The 23832-nt window shown below is 32.2% G+C and overlaps 1 protein-coding gene across 4 annotated transcripts in view; it reads left to right on the forward strand.

Annotated features, from left to right (window-relative positions):
- The window catches only part of GRIA2 (glutamate ionotropic receptor AMPA type subunit 2), a 120262-nt gene that overhangs the window by 88846 nt on the left and 7584 nt on the right, over positions 1-23832 (forward strand). For all 4 annotated transcript variants that reach the window (XM_016138679.2, XM_016138676.2, XM_016138675.2 and 1 more), the window contains exons 9-12: positions 373-483; positions 2005-2211; positions 2681-3051; positions 7351-7549. In XM_016138679.2, the coding sequence (XP_015994165.2) occupies positions 373-483; positions 2005-2211; positions 2681-3051; positions 7351-7549 (888 nt within the window). The remainder of the gene's footprint in view (positions 1-372; positions 484-2004; positions 2212-2680; positions 3052-7350; positions 7550-23832) is intronic.

Consider the following 23832-nt stretch of genomic DNA (forward strand, 5'->3'; position numbering starts at 1 on the left):
AGTTTATGGTTCAGAAAACAAAGCATAGTTGGTGTAAAGATGCCTGTAATTGTTCAATTATATCTTTCAACTATTATGGCTAAAAGGCCATTGTTTGGACCACTCCCAAACAAATGATCTTTGGAGAATCTGCAAGGTGAACATGAAGAGATAAGCTGTTTTTAAGAATTGTTTTTGTTTGTCTTTATAGTCCTGTTCTATTCCTATTATTAGATTTACTTTATCAAAGACACATCTCCATTTAGAATAAGCCTAGTTAATATAGGTATAATTTTAGATTTAGACATGGGTTAGAAAATAATTAAATGCTTTGCTAATAGAAAAGTCTTTATCCATGTGCCTACCTTCTGTACCTTCTGTAACTTTTTCCAGATTGGATACTGGAGTGAAGTGGACAAAATGGTTGTGACCCTTACTGAGCTCCCTTCAGGAAATGATACCTCTGGACTTGAGAACAAGACTGTCGTTGTCACTACAATCTTGGTAATTAGAGACATAGGCCTATGTTTTGCTTTATTTTTTCTTTTGAACACTATCTGCCAGCTAGAATTGCTGTTTATATTTAAGACAGTAACTATTACAGGGTAACTTTTGCAATGTTTTGATCATTTGTTGCAAATTTACTCTGTCAGAAGGACTAATGAGTAAGTGCTAGCTAAAGCTTTCAAAAATATTCCCTACCTCTTCAAAACTAAAGTTTAGCTTGACAGGTAATTCATAACCTGGTACACATACAGGTGAAGGGCTGGGGAAAGTCTTAAAGCACATACTTTGTATTTTCTCAGGTGCTTCACCTTTCCATTCCCATACAATTCTGGGTACATTCCATCTCTACATTTGTTATGTTTTAATAATGTTGCCAATTTTTCTTTCTTCATACTAAAAAATGAACTCCTTAAAGGCAAGTATGATCTCCCTTCTTTTTAACTTCAAGTCTCAACATAGTAGTTAGCATGTAGCTAAATAAATGTTTATTGAGCGAATGAGATAAAAATGTACTGGATCTTGAACATCTAGGCTTCGGATAGATGGAAGGTAGACATAGATCATGACAACGTGTTGAAAAAATGAAGTGGAGGAAATGGGATTGACTAACAGTACAAAATTCTGTGACAAAACAATATTTTTATTTTATTTTGGTAAGAAGTGATGTAGTAATTTGTGGGATTTATTATTCTAACAGTATTGACAAGAAAATATAGACGGGCTAATAAGGATTTGTATAAAAATATTGGTAAGCATTTTAAAAAATCTTAATAAATGTAAGCTAGACATTTGAGGATTTTTACCTTAAACATGTCATTGAGCGGAACTATCTCACTGAGACCCCAAATATCCTTGATGCCACTTTTCAGTGGAGAGTATTAGGTTGTGTTAAATCATTTTTCATGTTTCCTCTCTCTTATGTTTACAAGGTGAGGTTATGCTCTAGCTATCTTTGTAGTATCATTTTAGGATATTATATCTCATAGATGAAGTGAAACCTGAAGTCTGACAGGGTAGAATCAGAACATCACTATGGCAATGATCCTTTCGGTCTGTGTGCTGTGGGTCAATAACCTGATTTCCACATGAACCTTATCCTCGAAGCAAAAGTGACACAGGGTTTTGGGTAAATGATGGTTCTTGGGGTCAGCATAGCCTTAACCTAGAAGAGCATGGTAGATCCAGAGTTGAGTAAAATAGAAGTTGAAGAGCATTCTTCTTCTCTAAGCCCTAGGAATTACAAACATGGCAAGGGATATGTCAACAGTTTGTGCTTTTAAGTCTCTTGCTTATTTTGGCCTGGCTAGGTACAAGCTATGTAAGCAAAATATAATGATAGACATTTGAGCACCTTTTTTTGGAAGGATTATGCTTAATATTTCCTTTAAATATCCCCTACCATTTATATTCTACAATGTCTCTATCTAACAGGTAATTATTAAACTAGAAGGTTTGATTCAATGAGAGTAAATAATTAACATAATTTTTTATCAACCAAAGTACTGTCTTTTCACTAAGGAATCTCCATACGTTATGATGAAGAAAAATCATGAAATGCTTGAAGGCAATGAGCGCTATGAGGGATACTGTGTTGACTTGGCTGCAGAAATTGCCAAACATTGTGGATTCAAGTACAAGTTGACAATTGTTGGGGATGGCAAGTATGGGGCCAGGGATGCAGACACGAAAATTTGGAATGGGATGGTTGGAGAACTTGTATATGGGGTAAGTATAGCTCTCATAGAAAATCATTTGATTCGAATGCCTTCCTTCCTGAAAAGTACCTATGTCTGAGGTTGTTGGTTTTCCACATTACCCTAGGAATACTATCTTATATTGCCTGTGAACATTTGAAGATTAAGGATGAAGTCAGAAGCAAACATGCAGATTAAGTGAGACAGGCATTTCATCTGTCCTGAAGCATCTGGGCTATGTGAATTACTCAAAGGTTGCAAAGGCATAGATGCAGTGAAAAGATGGAATTGTCATAAGCAAGCCATGGGTGGACTATTTATAAAAAGGAGGGATTTGGGGGAATGAATTGTTTTTGTTGTTGTTGTACTGGAACTCTACCAGGGAAATACTATTGCCATTTCTTTGATTTCCTTTCCTTCCCTTTGATCCAATAATGTAACTATGATTCCTTTCTGACCATGACTCCAAGTACTATTACTTTCCTTTATTTCCCTTACAGAAAGCTGATATTGCAATTGCTCCATTAACTATTACCCTTGTGAGAGAAGAGGTGATTGACTTCTCAAAGCCCTTTATGAGCCTCGGGATATCTATCATGATCAAGAAGCCTCAGAAGTCCAAACCAGGAGTCTTTTCATTTCTTGATCCTTTAGCCTATGAGATCTGGATGTGCATTGTTTTTGCCTACATTGGGGTCAGTGTAGTTTTATTCCTGGTCAGCAGATTTAGCCCCTACGAGTGGCACACTGAGGAGTTTGAAGATGGAAGAGAAACACAAAGTAGTGAATCAACTAATGAATTTGGGATTTTTAATAGTCTCTGGTTTTCCTTGGGTGCCTTTATGCAGCAAGGATGCGATATTTCACCAAGGTTGGTTACTCACCTGCTTCAACTTTGTGCATTTTAGGTCTCAGGTGGACATTCATGGTGTTTATGAATTCACCCTAAAGAATTAAGCAGCTGCCGACTACCTGTCCAAGGTTAAGACTCCTAAGGACAGATACTTTAAATCGGCATGAGCCTGTGAGATATTTGAGCAATGTTCTATGAATGTTGGCCTTATATTTCCTTGGTGAAATCATACACACCATGGAGAGGCTATAAAATGCATAAGGTTCCTATCATTCCATGCCTTCTTGGAGGGGTACCGTGTTTTTGCTGCATATTCTCATTTTACAGTCATCTGTGTTGACCCACAGACCTGTATATGGGAAAATGGGCAATGTTACTAACAACAAAAGCAACAGCTTGTTTATAAAACTTCATTGGTGCACATCTCATCTCTTATTTTCCCATTATTAGCTCATGGAAATGGTGTGAAAAAGAATATAAAATCTGCTTTTTTTCTTTTTTTAAGATTAGGTTGCTGGATTAAAAGGACATTATATAACATTTTACAAATATCTAGGAATACATGGTTGCATATTAATAATGGATGATTCATTATAAAAGCTTGTGCCATACAGACTTATAATACACAAATTATGAAATAAACTGATGCAGCCCTCTTATTATAACACATTAATTGCTACACTAGAATACCTAAATATATGAATATATCAAAAAACACATCCCCTTTGTTCTACTCTCCTTTGATTCTACGGGATATTTTAATAACTAGAGAAGGGGTAAATTTTCTAATACTATTTCATTATATTGTTAACTTTTTTAGCACTTCTAAGGACACTAAATGATTAATTCAAGAAAAAGCTATATGAAAAGTTCAAAAATTTGTATTTTTTGCAATCTTTATTGTATATTTTAGATATAGAGAAAATATATCATGTATCCAGAAATTATCAATTGTTTATTTTTCTGATATTAGGGAAAATTTTTATGAATTACATGGATCTAAACGATCTTAATTCAATGATATTTCCTGTGTCTTTTCTTTGAGAATACTCTGAATTAGAAATATGCCAATGATATTTATATATTTATTTATTTATGTATATGAAATTCTGATGACCTCTGACTTGATATGTAAAACTCATAGTTTTATCTCTATATTTAGCTTATCTGATTTAAATTAAAAACATAAAGAGAAGTTTCTAATAATAAAGAAGAAAAATACTAACCAAGTTGGGACCTCAGAGAACATTCTGGTTCATAAATAATAACGAAATGATTCATCTATGATAAGAAGGCTACCGAAGTATAATGTAACCCTAGTCTTGAGACATAAGGCATTTATCTTAGGGTGACATAAATTATGCCCTACCTTTTGAGTAGGTAGGTTGAAGAGAATGGGGGTTCATTATGGAGTAGGATATATTGACCTGGATTCCCATTGACCTGGTGTCCAAGTTTTGTTTGCCTTGCTCCTCATGCATCATGGTTCTGAAGGTAGTTGTTTTGGTGTCCAATGCTCTTAGAGTTGCGGAAAAGATATTTATACATGGAGGCTGGAGCACAGGGCACATTTAAGAACTTGCATTATCCCAGGATCCACCATGATGTATACACAACTTATAATTTTCAACAAGCCTAAATGTGATCTTTTCCTTGTGCTTTTGATTTTACTATAATTTCACATGTAATAATTTTTATTTTCTGGTAAGATAGATTTTAGATAATGTATTTTTAAAAATTTATTTGTTGACACTTTTGCCACAGAATATATGTGGGCAAAATTCAGTATATTAAAAAGTTTAGGCATATAACTTTTATTTTATGCTATATGTACATTGAAAAATTTAACATGCTATATAATATAGGCAAATTTAATGATTTTTTAAAATGAACCAAATGATCTTTATTTAAAATGCAATGATGGTTACATACTCCAATTTAGAATAGAGCAGTTAGTATCTAAAATAATAATAGTAATAATAATAATAATATATGAAATACAGAGGTCACTCTAGAGATGCTCTTTAAATACTTCAAAAAAATATTTATCATTTCTTTGTAAAATATGATATGGAACTACATTATTAATATTAATACAGCATTAAATTTTAATCTAGAATTATTGATTGACTTGAATTGGTCACTTGCTTAAAATTAAGTTTAGAATATGTTATAATTTTCTGAAGTGTAGAACCACAAAAATTATAAGAACAAAGTGCTCTAAAGTTGACTTTTGTTCTCCTTCTTCCTTCTGGTTTTGTTCTACACGTCCCTAAATAATTCAAATGAATTAAATTATTTTAATTTAAAATGACATTTAAAAATAATTTAGTAGAGAATAAAAATAATTGTTAGAATGTGCACTTTTATTTGCTCCATTAGTACAGACACTGAGAGGTGAAAGTTTTTTTTTCTAATTAGAACAACTGTTTTTGTCTATCACCACAAAATGTAAAATTGAATTTGCATGAAATTTCTCAGGAACTCTTCAAAAACATTAATTGATCCTTTGAAAACATTATTTAGTAAATAATAATTGCTCAAAAATTGTATTTTGAATAATATGAAAGTCCAATAATTTTCTGGAGATATCTTGTACACTTTAAATAAATTGGCATATTTAATCTCATTAAATCGGATTTAAGCACTAGAACATAGTGAATAATTTATCTCTTTATCTTGTGTCTATTTTATAATTGCAAAGAACTTACAAATATGATTCTCAAATATATGCCAAATTAACGTGCAAAGTATGGTGTCAAAAGCAATTACCACATAATCAGTTTTGTTTTAAGTGATTTGAGAAGTCAGGTACTGACCTGCCCTCTTAAATACAGGGTACATGTTATATAATTATATCTTTGATTGTTGTGGAATAGTGAGTATTTTGAGAGTGGCTGTGTCTTCATCAGGTTGCCTACATTTAAAATGTATTTAATATCCTTTTCCAAATACAAGTGAGAAGTATTTAACTTTTTCATCCTATCATATTTAATTCTTTGTTCCTCTTAATTATATTCTTTTGTTTTTCATAAGGGCTCTTAATTATATTCTTTTTTGGTTTTCATTGCTTGCTCTCTCTTTTATTTCAGCAACAGACGCTTTTTATCTAAAAAATCTTTACTTTTAAATTAGCTCTTCTCCTTTTCTTGACTGTTCGAGTAATTTATTCTATAGATATTACCAAGTAATTTGATGTAGTATTTGTGATTTATCCAAAGGTATATTTATAATTGTTAACTGTGAGGAATTTTGGTTTAGGCCATATATTGCCCAATTTTTATAATTTAAAGTTTTAGAAATAGGTCTTCACTATAACAAGCCTAATTTTAAGCATAGTGGAGTTATTAATAGTTATTATGTTTGTTAATATTACTCTAATGTCTTTAGGTGCAGAATCCCACCAAATCTTTTAAAATAATACAGCATATATGTATCTACATATCTATATATGTATCTACCTAGGGTTTAAAGTAAATTATTACAAATCTATTAAGCTTCTAAAAAGTATTTTATGTAAGAATTCATGATCACAGAGATATTATTTTCTTACTATATTTCAAACTAAGAATTTATATGTTGGCAAAATTTTAAATGTCTAATTTGTTTTCCTTGAGTTTTCTTTTTTTCTTAAGCAGGAGGAACAAAGGATCAGGGAGATAGCATCCATGCCATGAAGCATCAGATTTTGATTAAGAATTACATTTTGTGTCATACCTTTGTTTGTAGTGTCATTCTTTTCCATCTTCTATCTTGTACAGTATCTAAAATGTACACACAAAAAAGCTAATGAAATATTGGACCACTTTTGAGAGTTTTGGAAATTCATTGGCTGAATTTTTTTAAAAAGGGTGTTTCTACAGTGTTTAAAGCTACATCTATGGTGCATACTCTTTTACTTTTAATATTTGGTTTTGTTTGTTAACATTGTTTTGAGGATTGTTGGTGATTTTAGTTTTTCTTCTTCATGTTTGCTTATAAATGGATAAAGTAGTATGAGCATTGGATGGATTATTTACACATTTCTTGAATTGCTTTATTACAAAGATTTCATTCTATAAATGATTTGGGCATTATAACTATGAAAGAATCTCAGGCATTTGAAGTTTTGACCTTTGGGTATCTCGTCAAATTTAGCTAATCTGTACCCCTTGCCCAGAATGTTTAATAACTTCTAGTTTCATTCATTAGCAGATATATTGAAAAGTATAAAGTTAAATATTCCCCTATCAGTCAATATTTGCGTAATACTGCTAACTTGTTTTTTTATTGGGTCATTCATGTCACTTTACAAATCCATTTCATACTTGTTATTAGATCCCTCTCTGGGCGCATTGTTGGAGGTGTGTGGTGGTTCTTTACCCTGATCATAATCTCCTCCTACACGGCTAACTTAGCTGCCTTCCTGACTGTAGAGAGGATGGTGTCTCCCATCGAAAGTGCTGAGGATCTTTCTAAGCAAACAGAAATTGCTTATGGAACATTAGACTCTGGCTCCACTAAAGAGTTTTTCAGGGTAAGAGATTCTGCTTTGTGACTTTTGATTTTGTTCTTAAAATTTAACCTATTTAACTTTGTCCCCCTACCCCCCTCCCAAAGGTACTATGTGAAAGTAACTTCCTTCTCTGTCTCTATTTCTGTTCTTGACCTTGTCCCCCTCCCCGTCCCTTTCCCTATCCTTAGCTCTATCTCTATCTATATTCTGATTCCTAACTCCTTTGTAGAAAAACATAATATTGTAATAAAAATCTCAGTTTTATAAAATCTGATTCTCCTTTTGGAACAAATTGAAGCAAAGTATAGTTAAGATTAGAGTGTTATTATTTTTAAAACAAAAGGGTGTTGTTTTTGTTTGATTTTAAATAAGTATGACTGCCATTTATCATACATAGTTAATGGCTGAATACTCAATTTGAAATTATGTTAATTCTTTGTCAGGAAATATTATATTCATATGTGAAAATTATGAATTTTCTGTGAAGTCCTCCAAGAAAAGGCTAACAAAGGCCTTTAACTTTCTAACTTTTAAAATGTATAGCATTGTATCTATTAAATGTATTTTAATTTTTTAAAAAAGGCTGCAGCCTTATTGGCCCAATAGTCTAATGTTGGTATACTTTTCTTTCATTATACTATTATCTCTATATATGAACTCATTCTATACAAATGTTTAAATACAGCTAATAAATTTAGGTCCTAAACCAATATACAGGACATATCTTTGGATATATCTGAGTGTGTTTGAGTGAGATCCAGGACAGTTTACTCCAGAATTAGGATTAGGACTTCACTTGTCAGTCAAAGTCATAGATTATAATCTGAAGACTCTTTCATCCTACACAGCCGCTGGCCTCTTTTCCAAAAAACTTCAGTTGGGCTGAAGATATGATGGGAGAAAAAGTGGTTGGGGCGGCCACAGCTCAGAACAGATAATAACCTGGACATATATGGCCAGGTGGAGTCATGATGCTTTCATTAGGTACTGCAATTTAAGTGCAGAAGGTGGTCAGTCCGACAGCAGCTACTCTGAATTTAATGTGGTTCCATGTATGAATGCTATAATACAGATATACTAGTAATGACAATGTATTCTCCTCTGTGAACATATATGTAAGATATGTTTAAATATAATTAATATACCATAATGCTCTAGCTTGATCGTAACAATAGATCTATTGAAATAAATTAGAATATTGTGTGGCTCTTAATTAGAAGTGTGTTTTGAAGCATTTGTTATTATTTGCATCCCGACTGGCTTGCTTTTATTTATATATTTTGCTAATATTCCTCTCTCTTGAGGTAAATGAGATCTATGTCTTACTTAGTGCTACTTAAATTGATCAAAATAATCTTGCTTCCAGACCCTCTCTTCCAGGTGAGTATACCTCTACTGAGAGTTACTGTCATTAGCTTCGAACAATAATAGTACCAACTACTCTCATCTACTGCACATTCATGTTCCCAGAACTTTTCAGTATGCCTTAACTCAGTCAAGCACAGAAACACATGCCATAATCCTCAAGATGCCAAGATACATGAATTCTCTAGTAGACATGATGAGAAGGCGGATGATTCCGGGCAAAAGAATACTGCTATTCATATTCTTGTATTCAGTGCACTAATCCCACAGGGACTGTGATTCTATGATGTGCCATAATTTCTGTATTATGGAGTTTACCTTCCCTAGTGTAACAGAGTATAGATGCTGAGTATCTAAGCAAACTGATAACTTTTATCAGTATAGCTTTCCAGAGCAGTTTCTTATGCATTATCTCTTTGAACTCACAATATTTCTGTCTGATACCCAGGGCAATGATTTTTATTTAACTGCTATGCATTATTAAACTAAAGCTTAGGTAAATTTGGGCATCTGTCCAAATTCATACAGCTGATAACTGTGCAGAGGCCTTTTACTCCTAAAGGTTCTTTTCATAAACTATTTTTCCTTAAAGAGAAAGGTCTCTGGATTTATTTCACCGCCCCCATGTTCTGTTTTGGTCACATCCATGTTTTCTTACGTAATTTCAGTGAATTATCATGACAGGAATTCAGGCAGGGCCTCACATTTCCTGTCAACATATGTTCAAAAGGAATAGCTGATTAATCGGCTTTGGCTAGGTCTCAGTGCATACTGTTGTTTTGTAGTCAGCTTCTTCTTTTTGAGAAAAAGAAGGGTATGGGTCTAAGATACTTAAAAGCATACTATTTATTCTGTTTGTACAAATAACAGCACACATCATCACCAAAGTGAAGAGGAGCTGGCCATATTAATTCCTCCTCTGAAATATATAACATGATTATGATTTTGGAAATTATGCACAAAAAAGACTTGTTTCTTAAAGTTGGATTAAAAAGGTACTGCTAAATCATGAGTAATTCTGAATAACTGTATTAGCTGTACTAATGTTTGATAGTTGGGTACTGTGATGATAATAGTGAAGACAATCCTAATTTTGCTTCTGACTCTCAAGAATATCTTCCAGGATTCTGTGGCTTTCCAACTATATTATGTCCCTTAGCTTTTCACATAGTTTCTTGCATTAGTATATAGAAATTGAGAAAACAGATTCTCTTTAAAAACAGTAATTTCTCTTTACAGTGTTAATTAAAATGTATCAAATAAGGTAAAGCTAATTCATAGGCATTATAAAAGAAAAATATAATTGATTTTTATTAATATGTTTTCCCTTAAATTCGAGGGTAAACTAGTCTATGAGTAGCAGTTTGGCTGAATACTGGAAATAGATTATAGTGGAAAGTGTAAAAAAAATTCTCCTTGTTTCTATTCCTAAAATTAACATTCATTACACATTTTGGTCTTTCTCTCTCTCAACTGCCCTTTAGCTCTAAGCACATTTGGGGCTCCTGTAAGGTGGATTCAAGATGGGGGTGAAACCTGGTAGATTGATTACCATGATAACTAGTCTGTCAGTAGAGGGAATGGATATAGATGGAGTGAGCTGAAGCCAGACCAAAGATATGTACTGTACCCTTTGTCCTCTAGCCATCTCTCATGTTTACAGTCAGACTCAAGATAGCTAATTAAATGTGAAAGTAAAAACTTTACCATTTTTTCATATATACAATGGAATATTACTCAGCCATTAAACAAATGAAATTCTACCATTTGCAAGGACATGGATGGACTTAGAGGTTATTATGTTGAGTGAAATAAGTAAGACAGAAAAAAATACCATATGATTTCATTTATATGTGGAATCTATAGAACAAAAAGAATGAACTCGTCAAAAACAGACTTACAAATATAGAGGACAGTTTGATGATGGCCAGAGGGAAGGGAGATCAGGGGGCTGGGAGAAGGGGGTAAAGGGTTAAAGAAATACAAATTAGTAGTTGATAGATGGTTGCAGGGTTGGGGAGCATGGCAAAGGGAATGCAGTTAGCATTAAAGTAATATCTAGGTGGATAGCTAGAGAAGAGAAATAATAATTAGGGGATCATTTTATAAACTACATAAATGTCTAACCAATGTACTGTATGCTTGAAACTAATAATAAAATGAAATTTGAAATGAGAGAGAAAAACTTTTACCATTGTTACCATTTGCTAATTTTTAAAGTTCTAAGTTATCTTATGTTTCCTAATATGGTTTATTTTGGTTTCATTGGTAGTTTTTTTTCCTTTTAATGCTGCTTATGATGAGGAATTTTATTATTTATATTATTTAAAATGTTCTATTATCACAGAGTTTATCAAGCCAAATTTCTGTGTTTATTACAGCAAGAACTTTGGATTTAGTCATTGGAGAAATTGATTTGAGAAGTTGAGTCATCGTGTAAAATTTAAAGATATATAACCAGAGAAAGAATAAAAGATAACTTGTTTAAGACCAATTAAAGAGCAAATGGCCAGTTTTAAAACAATTCTGAACTAGTGTTTTTGTCTCAATATTAACTGTTTTCTAAAAGTACATCTTTTGGGGGGATGAAAGCACCTTATATCAAATTGTAAGATGAATTGTGAGATCAATTACTCAGTTCAAGCCTAAAGCATTTTCAGATATCAGTCAAATAATTTAACAATAAACTGTTATATTAATATTGCTTTAGTGAAGTCAAAAAGTATACATAATTTTAGAATTCCAATTTAAGTTTTAAATTTGTGAACTTAAAATCTATACATCCCTTCAGTAATGATCAGTAAAACAAACATGAGAATGAAATATGTACTTTGTTCTGCCTAGAGAGAGAGTAAATGAAGGACTATCTTGTACCCATCAATACGTGTGAGGGAAAAGATCCTGTATCTTCATTTTCCAGGGTTTTCTATACGGAAACCATGTACATCCTTGTACAGAGTGAATGATAAAGTCTGACTCACTTTGGAGCTGCTGATCATCCCTAATTATACTGCCACTGTAGCATATCTATAATTAAAAAAGAATTAGACTTTCAATTATAAACCACTAATTTTAGATTCTCACATTTTGATAATTCAAACTTTTCTCAATAAAAGAGAACAGATCTTAGATGAGTATGAGTAGAAAATTATTTTATTGGAGCTATAAGCTTTGTGTTCCTACAGAGACAGATTTAAGGGATAAGAAGTGGTTTTTTTATATAAGCCTATCATTGGCCTGTCAATCCATGAAGCTCAGTTATTACCTTGCAGACAAAAAGTGCTTCTTCATGCCTCTTTTAAGTCCCCCACATTGCAATCCTGTATTTCCTCTGGTTCTCTCCTCTGGGAGGATGAGGAACAGAGTGTATCCTCTGAATAAATGATCTGCTTTAGTTATGCTGACTTTGGAAGGAAAGATTCTATCTAACGCATTGTCAGAATAAAGATATTCCTTCTTACTCAATGAAGCTAATTATTCCATTCACAGAAGATAAATGTGGTCTGATGGTAATCCATGAAACTATACTGTTGTTATATCACATTGGATTTTTCACAGAGTATAGAAATGGTATAAATGATAAAGAGTATAATGCAGATGTCCCTTACCTGACTGAAAGGACTAGTCTGAAATTTTCTTTACAAATATGTATGCACATATGATTTATGATCATATATAATCATATGTGATTTAGTACATAATAATCACAATTACCAAATAATTACGATAATTTAAATCATACTTTTAAGACAGCAACCTTTTTTTAACTCCCTCTGTGGCATAAGATATACCTACTTATAGTTACATATAAAAACATTGATTGCAATATAAATAAAAATGAGCCATTATAACATATTCCCTATAAAACTACATTAAGTGCTATTTTATTAAAGTTGCAGTTTGTTCAAGTTTCTGCTTGTGTTCAACAATAATACAACATGCTTTCTTTACTGATATTTTATAGAACAGATTTTCACTCATCTCCATACTTATTTCATAATTTCTTATACAGCTATTTCTCTGTCATGGTTTCCTATATTATCACATATTTCTATGCAGTCAGAAATAGATATATATACTTCTACTTTTGCATATATGAATATAGCTATACATACTTTTAGCTTTCCATTTATGAGTACGCATGCATATGTACTTTATATCTTTCAAATATTTTGGAGATGAAGTAGGTATAGCTATATATTATATATAGTTATTAATATCAATATCAGAATAGATACTTTAAGGACTTTTCATTCATGCTTAACTATTGAAATGACTTCAAAAATATTAGGCGTTAAATAAATGCTAACTGTGAATAAATTAGCAATAAATAGCACTATATGGATGCGCTGTAAGTAACTCATGGCATGGCTAGTCACATCTATTACAGATTTTGTTCCTTAGTTTTTTGGGGGAGCTTGATTATTGCATAACAATCTGCATAGCTGACAACTCTGCCTGCCCAAGTCTTCTCTAGATGATCCAGAATACATTGCAATCATTTCCTCTCTGGTTGGCAGTTTTCCTTTCTCTGACATTTTAATTTTGCTCACATTTTCACAGAACATCTGAGGACAGTATTAAAGTCTTAAAAATTTTAAGGACACACCTAAATCGCCTGGGGGAAAGCCTGTATTATTTAAATTCAGCTACATGTAGCTAGTTTAACAGTCAAGGAAAGGTCAAAATTTTAGAGATTTTGCCAATGTTTCTTTTAAAAATTAGTATTCAGTTTCAAGACCTTGCAGTTCAGTAGTTCCAAAATTCACAGGAATATAAATAACTGTAGGAGAGGCTATACTGAATCATGTTTTCTGTGATCAAAGTGCTATGGAAGGAGAAAGAAAGGGTATGTCTACTTGGTGAATTACAGTCCTAGTATAAACTGGTCACCTCTTCCTGAGTAAATATGTTAAGTTGGTCATTTTCTTCACATGGCCATGCTCGGCAAATGTCGGTGTGCTTTCCATCTGATCATTTCATTTCCAGACCACTCTTACAATACAAAGGGGAGATGAGAGCTCATATTATCCACTGGATGAATCATTTGACTCTAATGAGATTACAGGCGGCTTTCTAGGATTGTTCATATTAAAGAGAAAATGTTCCTTTCTACCACATCATCAGATCATGAGGACAATTATTCTAGCAGGGAAGATTCGAACAATAGAGAAATAATTTGAGATTAGCCTCCTATCTCGAAACTCTTCTAAAACTCCTGTTTAGACGCTTCGGAGAAGATGAATTTCAGTAGAAACCTCTGTAGGTACTTAAGATTACTTAGTGCTCAATTTGCTTTATTTTTGTGTTTATGTAAGGGAATCATTTCTGCTGGCTCTATCAGAAGTCTCAAACTAGTTACCATGGTAACGAACACAGTACCCGAGCTCTGCAGAAAAGAGAAATAGAATTGTGCAATCATTTAAATAACTGGAATTAAAATCTGAACTAAATATAAATATCGTTGATAAAATTTTGAGAATTCTTCAACTAGACTTCTGATATTTGAAGGAAAATTTGATACTAAAGTAACTTACAGTTCACATTTCCAGTATATATGGTCAAGATCATTTGGAGTAATTATCAGAAACAAGTTTCTAGTAAAGTTGTCTGCTTATTTTCACAGAGATATGAGATTTTAGAATGAAAGGGCAATTGGGAAAATCAAGCAATGCCAAATAATGTCAAGGTTCCAAAAAATGATCTTTAAGATTGCATTTAACAAAAGAAACAAAGAAACAAGATGCCAGGGGAGATATTAGCAAGATGGTAGAAAGAAAGACCCAGACCCTCCTTTCCCTCACAGAGATACTGACTCTAACAACAAATCGCTGACCAACCCTCATTGTGAGAAATCCAGAAACCAGTTAAGAGACTTCTGCATACCAAGCCAGTGTGAAAACAGCCACGTCAAACCAGGTAGAAAAATTCATAAACTGACTCACCATAGTTTCTCCCCCAGTGCAGTGCAACACAATTGGGAGGAAATATCCAGCCCTGAGCTTTTCCCTAGGAAGAGAGAGAGAAGACCAGACTGTACATCTAATTTCTGACTTCTCAGGGGGCTTCCCAAGGAACAGTTTCTGTTTTGTCTCAATCTAAGCACTAACAAGAAAGGGCACCAGTTGGGAGACCACTGAGAACAAAGGCAGAGGTTTGGACTAGCAGGCATTCTCTTGTTATAGGCCCTCACCTCTTATTCAGTGAGGAACAAGTAGTAAAAAACCTTCAATTTCTAGTTTCCCCCTTAGGAGGGAAAAACTAGAGTGTGGGTTCAGTGCTTTGGCTTTTGAGGAGGTTGTTCAAGGAAATAGTTTCTGTCTTGCCTGTCATGTGCTATCACATGGATGACCTTGAGGATGTTATGTGAAGTGAAACAAGCCCATCATAGGACAGGCAGATACTGTATAATTCCACTTATATCAGGTATCTAAAATAGTCAAACTCATTGAAGCAGAAAATGGGATGATGGTAGCCAAGGGCTGGAGGAAAGGAAAAATAGAGAGTTGGCGTTCAATGGGTATAGAGTTGAGTCATATAAGCTGAAAAAAGATCTAGAGATTTTCTATACAACAATATGCAAACAGGTAACAATACTGTACTGTATACTTAAAATTTTGTAGATTTCATGTCACCGTTTTTGCTACAACAAGAAAAATACAACTCTTTGCTAACTCCCACCCTAAATAACACACAAAAAAAGCAAAACAAATAAAAAATAAGGAAGGGATTATCTTATTAAAGGATGTTTTGGAGTATTTAAAATTTTAATTTATAAGATCTCTCTCTGATCTTATGGTTGATGTTGCTTCTTAAAAAACATTGGACATGATTAAAAACAGATTTTGCACATTAGTAGTAAAATAAAACAAAATTGGAAGCAGGCATGAATACTTATGCTGTTCAAAATTAAATATATCAATCGTTAAAATGATATATATGTAAACACAGAAATTTTAAGATGGCTATATTATAAATATAGATATGAAATAAATGAAATTACCTATATAGAATGCCATTATGCTACATTATTTTGCTCCAACTAGTTTTCTTACTAGTCCTTCATTCATGACATGACAAAAGAACAGGGACTTATGCTGAATTCTTTTATATGGAAGATTATACCTTAATGATAAAACAAATTTGATCTATTCATCTGGAAGATTTATATCAGTGTCTTTAAAATGCTTATTTCAGGATATGAATAAAATTTTCATATTGGGCTAGTAGTGTGACATTTGAGGGTAAGAAAGGTGAAACATATTGTAGTCTTTGATTTACCAAAGGAGTTTATACTGATAAGCCAATGGACCTAAGATGTCTAATGTATATTAACACTATTTTCACAGGGTATTCTGTGACTTTTGCTAACATTTCTCCTCTTATGTTACTTCCCCTGAGTTCCAAGATTTTTCAAAAATTTGTTTGCTTATTTAAAAATCAAATTCAGTCCATATTTTTCTAAAATCAAATTTTCATAAATATGATTGTTAGAAGAAATTTAGTCCTTGTATTGGGACTTTCTTATTTATTTATTTAATTTTTTTGTAACCTCAGAGTACTGAAACAGCACTCTGAAGCCTAGCAGTTGGACATGTTGTGATAGAAAATGGTGCAAATATCTATAGTGTTTCTTAAACATGGTCATGTTTCCCTGAGAGTTCATTCATTCATAACTCAAAAGAATCTCACAGCCTTTTAAATTAGAATAGTTAGCCAACATAAATCAATTTTGCCCATAATTGTATTCATCTTTTATTTGCTTAAAAACCCACACTTAAAATGCCCTATTCCTATAGATGTGTTATTGACATTGATGAAGAAGCTCCAGTGTTTTAGAAATAAACTCTCACATCCCAGATAAATTTCCTCTATCTGGCGATCTCTGATAGCACCTTTTAATAGAGGGCTTGGATTAAAAATTACCTCTCTAACTCTGTCTATATATGAAATATTATGACATTTATGAAGAATCAACCATACAAACTAATTCTGAATGTGTCTTATGAATGTTAACTTGCCACTTTTCTTAACACCTATTTTCATTTTGTTATAGTTTTTGTTGTTATAGTTTTTAGAAACTTCTTGGAAACTAAAACTTGCCTCCTCAGTATTTCCATTTATTGGTCTAAACTGTGATGTTAGTTACTGCTTTATTTTTCATATGACATGAAATACATGAAATTTTCAAGCATCGCATACATGAAAATAACTATCATTTCTCCTTTAAATTTTCTCATCAACCAGCCTAAGATTTCTAAATTATCTTATTCTTTATTCAATTATGGTTTCAAGTCCTTCATCCTGGTCTCTATCCCTTTTGAACTTAGGTTTTCAGTGATATTCTTGAAGTATATTTAGATATTGGGTATAACTTGATCTACCTGTAGAGGATCTTAGCAGTATCCAAAAATTCAGAGAGATAGAGAGAGAGCGCGCGCGCGAGAGCGCACGCGCACACGAAAAATATGAATATAAATGAGAATAAGAATGAATGAATGAGAATGGTAGGGTTAGGGAGGAAGAAAGGGAAAGTAAAGGAATGCCTGTAGAGAATGAACTCTGCATCACTGCAGTTGCACCCCCATCCTCTATTACCCCGTTCTTGTCTGTTTCACTCACTCGCATTTCCTGTTTGGCCCTTGAGGTTTTTGAAATTACAACTCTGTTATCTAGACTCTGTGACTTTATTTAAAAACTTCAAGTTTATTAGCTTTTGTGATAACTGCATCACATTAATAGCTTGTCCTAAAGTTGTTTGCTGAAAAGCTGAGTGATTTAATATGAATCATGATAAGCCTCGCATCTCCCATTCTGTGAATATGCAGTTGATTGAAGCCATATACCAGATTTTGCATTCATCTCTGTTAAATTTCACCTTGGTTTTGGCTTATTTGTGGAAGCCCGTAAAAATTGAAATATTAATTCTCTCATCTATTATAAAAATATCTATAACCTTGAAACATTTGCCATTTATACCTTCATCCAAATTGATTAAAATACTAAAAACAATGAAACTATGTAAAGACTCAGTAGTATTTGCATGTTAATAAATAGTAGCCAATACTATTTGGGCGTGATTTATATTTTAATCATAATCATAGCCCTAGCTCTTCATGTAATCCACATGGAAAACCCGAGATAGTTTGTCAAATACATTGATGATACTCAAGATATTTTCTGTTCACATCAAACCTGGAATGGATCAATTGAGTAACTCTATTAAAAAATAAAAAATAAAAGATGTGCTCATAGGGGTCACTTGCTCCTCCTCTTGCATTATCAATTCACATTATATGCACGTGTGTGCACATATATTAATACAGAGATATAATTAGTAAGACATTTCATTAATGATATAATTTACCATTCATTCATAAGAAAATGAAAATGTATCTAAAAGCCAATTACATTTTAAACTTTCAAAACACTATTTTCCAACAGGAAGTTAAAGGATATGATTCTATTAATAATATATACATTAACCTGATATATTTTTCACAATCGAAAGTAATTTCAAAATGCCAAAAAGTACTCTGACATATTACTTAGCTTTACTTTTGGTTGTTAAAATGCCACAACAAATCTAATTTATTTAAGCCTCAGTTTACTTACTATTAAATTATATACTTGAATATCTAATGAATTTCTCTAAATTTGATAACATAGTCAAGTGACTTTCTTCTTAATAGAACATTGTTTATCTAAACACTATGCTTGAGCATTTTCACGGTTTAGTGTACATACATGTACACTGAAGATTTGGGTTTCCAGATCTTATTTCTGATTCTTATAGAGGATAACAAACTATGCTAACTTAGGTAAATAATTTAATCTTTCTGACTATTGTTCCTAAAATAAAGGGCTTAGAATAGTAAGTGGTTTTTAAAGTCCATTCTAGTGCTAATCATTTGAAAATATTAAAAATTATTTTAGTTATATTATTTTACAAATACCATTACCATATTTAAGAAGCTGAGAAATTACTCCAGTTTAGAATGCTAAAAATACATTAATATGAATCTTTTTAATTTAATTGGAGAACTGATTTCAATTAATCCTATAGAAAAATCGTTTATAAAAACAAATCAAATTGCACTTTGGTAAAATACTTTAACAACCGTAATCTTTTTATAAATAGCTAAATATTTCATCTTAATAAAAAAGAAACATATTATGAGACTTCATATAAAATGTCCATAATTCCCTGATACATCTTATTGTAGTGATTCTAAAATATTTTCCACTGAGTTGGTTCATGATTTCATGGAACTGACAATTTGAATATAAAATTTTATTTTATTTTAAATCCAAAGAATTGTGTTAAACATCACATTTTTAATAAAACTAAGTGAGCAAAGGGGCGTCTAAGAAAACATTTCAATGACTTTATTGAGATGTTTACTATTACTTTTTTACATGAAGTAAATGGTATAGTTTTGGGTTATGTAAAAAAAATATATGAATAAAAACTCATGTCTTTTAGCCAAATGATTAATAAATGATAAATTGATAGAGTTAAGCTCTCTGAAAATCTTCATTGGTACAATGCAATTTCTTAATTTTCCCTTTCTATTTATGTACAGTGTTGAGGTCCATTTCTGCAGCTGCAGTTTTCTCCATCAGAGAAAATAATGAGCTTTTCTTAAAAAAAAACAAAAACCGTAAAAGTAAATAGTTTTTTAGTTTTATTCATATGATAAAATGAATTTTATTAAAAGCGATTTAAATAGACTCAGAAGAGGTCTAGGGATGTAATCATACATAATAATTATAATGAAATTCAGAGCACTTTGAAAGTTTTCTAAGTTTTCTTTCTCTTTAAATTTTGTAATGCTATTGTTGTTGGTGAATGAAGAGAAAAATAGTACCAAAACGTGAAATAAGAGCCTAGTTTCAAAGTACTTTTGTTTTATCATTATATAATTTTTATGTTTTGCATCATGTTCTCATCTCTTAGACATGAATTTGTATATTGCAATATAGATACAATACTATGTGGGACTTCCACATACCAAAGTCCTTCCTTGGTGTAGCAATTAAAGCCTCTAGAATGGGGACCAGATGGACTTAACATTTTACTTTTTTAAGAGTAATCTAAGTCAAATACTGTTCAAGTATGTCGAATAGATAAATAATGATCCATTTCAAAATTCTCATTAACGAAAGTGCTTTTTATTGGGTGAGTCCCATTGAAACAAAATTATTTTCAGTACTGGACAATAGCATGGAAGTAGATTTTGCTCTTATACCGACCAAGAGAATTCTATTTTTATCTTCAAGGTTTCATTCTACCAGTGTCAGAGGAATAGTTCTATTTCTGTAAAGTTAATATCTCCATCTGAGCCTTTGACATCTCTTTCCAATTATCCAAGATGTTGCTCTAAAACTTATACTTTAATAATGTCTCAAGTCGTCTCATCTCCACAGGCTCCTTTTATCTAGGCTTCAATCTAGGCTCAGATTTGCTTTAAGTTTGAAAAGTCCTTGTGATAGTGCTCTTTTTATCATCTATTTCTCTTCTTCCTTTCACTTAACTGATAAGTTTATAAATTTGTTTACTAAAGCCTCCTTTTATCCATTCTGGACACTTTCTCCTTGATTCATTCAAATCTCACCTCCCTTATAATTCTCTCTGAAAATTACCTTTCTAAAAGGGTCACTTAATGCTTTTATGGACAAATTGAAATATATTGTGTGTGTTTTCATGCTTGGTAAGAACTTTGCTACATTTAATATCATTGTGAAAAATTCTTTTGATACTTTTCCTCAATTAGTTCATGAAACCTTACTGCTTTTTCATATTTTCTCTTATTTCTTTAACCACTCTGTTCTTTTCGTTACTGACTTCTTAACTTCTGTCCAGACTGTGTACTAAGGCTACATGCTTTTCTACTACAACCTGTTTGGTAATAGTTTTACAAAAATAATTTCAGAGTCTTTTCCTATTAAATACCGTTCACATTCAATATGCATAACTATGCAAACTACTGAAGATGGAGCTTTAAATGTCAATATTATTTTAGCTTTATTAAAAGAGATTTTGAAGATGTATTATCTGTATACAATGGAATATCACTAGGCCATAAAAAATGAAAAAATTTTTAAATTTCATATTAGTTTCAGGTATATAATTTTTAGTGATCCCTTCAATTACTCTAGCACCTAGATGGCACTACCCACAACTATTACAATAATATCGACTATATAACTATGCTATATTCTAAATCCTTATGACTGTTTTATTAACTACTAATTTGTACTTCTTCATCCCTTTACCTTTTTCTCCCAGTCCCCTTACTCCCTTACCTTCTGGCAATCACCAGTTTCTTCTCCATATATGAGTCTGTTTTTGTTTAGTTTGTTTGTTTCTTTTGTTCCTTAGAGTCCACATTAAGTGAAACCATATGGCATTTATCTTTTTCTGACTTATTTCACTCAGCATAATACCCTCTAGGTCCATTCATGTCATTGGAAATTGTAAGATTTCATTTTTTTAATGGCTGAGTAATATTCCATTGTACATATGTATCATAACTTGTTAGACAATCATGTGTTAATGGGCACTTAAGTTGCTTCCATATCTCGGCCAAGAAATCTTACATTTGCAACAACATGGATGGACCTAGAGGCTATTATGCTAAATGAAATGAGTCAGACAGAGAAAGGCAAACATCATATTTCACTTATACGTGGAATCCAAAGAACAAAATAAAGGAATAGACAAAACAGAAACAGACTCATGGATACAAAGAACAAATTGATGGTTGACAGATGGGGGAGGTGGGGTTAGGGAGATGAGTGAAAAAGGTGAAGGGATTAAGAATTACAAATCAGTAGTTACAAAATAGACATGGGGATGTAAAGTATAGCATAGGAAATATAACCAATAATACTGTAGTAACTAAGTATGTTGCCAAGTGAATACTAGACTTACAGGAAGGATTGCTTTGTAAATTATATAAATGTCTGATCACTATGCTGTACACCTGAAACTAATATATAAAATAATATTGAATGTCAACTGTAATGGAAAAATTAAAATTAATTTAAAAATTAAAAAGAGGTGTTGAAGATGTTGAGATGTTTAAGACTACTTACTAATGATGCACAATACAGAAACTTACAAGGAATGCTCGACTTCAAATACTGATTCCCATGATTCAGTTTGACTATCTCCTATGTTGGAACTTACATCTAAATAAAGATGAACAACAGATACACTCTACTAGGGGGAGTAACCATACGACTAAAAGTTAAAATTCCAGTGTATACTAGTTAATTTTTAAAATTCTGATCACAAATAAGTGACTATAATTCTGAAATACACAAGCATTATTGTGAGGGTTATGGATTTGTAAACAGCAAAGAATAACGGAATGAGATGTAAAGCTTTTTATTATTATTATTATTATTTTAGTCTACCAACTCTAGTGGTTTCAAGTGACAGTTTGAATGCCTGCTGACATCCATAATGAAACAATGGGATATGCTATGAATTCCATAAAAAAATAATCAGATGAAATCCTAAAGGAAGGACAATTAACTTTTGTCTCAAATAGAAATTTTTATAGAATGTCAACCAAATGGACAAGAAAATAAAGGTTATTAAGTCACACTATGACACTCTAATATTTATATTTAAGAGGCTTTAGGCTGTTCTTCCACTCACAGATAGAATTACCTTCTTATTAGTGGTTATATTACCTCAGATCTTGTAATCGTTCTAGAAAAAAGGGGAAGTTTTCATGAAAAGTATCTCTATTTATATTTGAAGTGAAATCTAGAGATTATCACAATGGGGAGCACAGTTCTAAAAAAAACTCTACTAATGCATCTCAATGTAAAATCATGTCAGGCATTTGGAAATCTCTATGTAGATAGTTGGGATCTCATTTATATTTGGATGTTACCTAGCGCTCTCATTCTAGCAAAAAATAAATGTTCTGTTGACAATGTGAGTTGGTATTTTGGTATTTTATTAGAAGTTATTGGGTAAATAAGGTTTTTCTGACAATGAACTGTATAAGAATTAATGCAGCACATATGTGTCCTCCTAATTTTGAATAAGGGTGTTTCATGAGGATAATAATGCTTTCCTTTAAAAAGCCATTTTTCCCCCTAAGGATGAAAAGGCTTATTTAGCTAGTAGAAAAATTAATGCCTGTATTACTGTATATGAGTAAGAAATAAAAGCAAATTAAAATGACTACTGGCTTTTCTCCAGAAGAGGAAGCCATCTTTTTCTTAGATACAATTGCATCAGATGTGTGTGGTTTATAAGGAACTTTTTCACAACAAGGCTAGAGAATAGGCATATTTTCTCTTTACGCAGATACTGAAATTTCACACTATTTTCTGTGATCTATTAGTCAAATCTATGTCTCTATCAATAATAGCGAACCATGGAAAGGGATCTGAAGAGCCATGTTCAGCATCTCAACTCCATAGGAAACATAAGAAAGTCGAGAGTGTTGTCTTGACCAACCTGTTACTTATCTCCTGTTATCAAGGCAACTCTTATCTTCTCATCAAAATGTGATGTCAAATGCCAATCTGAGGAAATTAACTTTATCATGTTTCCTAAAAGAATAAACAGTTGTCCTTGATTTAACCTGTTAAAGTAAAAAATACGGTCTTCCTTGGCTTAGCTGCAGTTGGGTCCCGGTGAAGCTTTTACACTCATAGTTGTGCTTTCTTTTCAACAGAGGAAGAAGCCAGATTTACTCAATAATGAAGCTTCGAATCTTCAAGAAGGGGCATTGTTTAAAAACAGAAATAGCTTTAAGAGTGCCTTAGAAAAAATATTAGATGATGGAAATATTACTAATAAGTAAGGAACTTTTATAAATTTAGAATGAAAGTATCCCTTTGGGAGGCCATCTGAGTCTTCTCCATGTAGACTTCTGGTCCAGAGTCTGTGTCTATATAGCAGTTCC

This window comes from Rousettus aegyptiacus, unplaced genomic scaffold, assembly GCF_014176215.1.
Source record: "Rousettus aegyptiacus isolate mRouAeg1 unplaced genomic scaffold, mRouAeg1.p scaffold_m13_p_16, whole genome shotgun sequence".
Taxonomy (NCBI): Eukaryota; Metazoa; Chordata; class Mammalia; order Chiroptera; family Pteropodidae; genus Rousettus; species Rousettus aegyptiacus.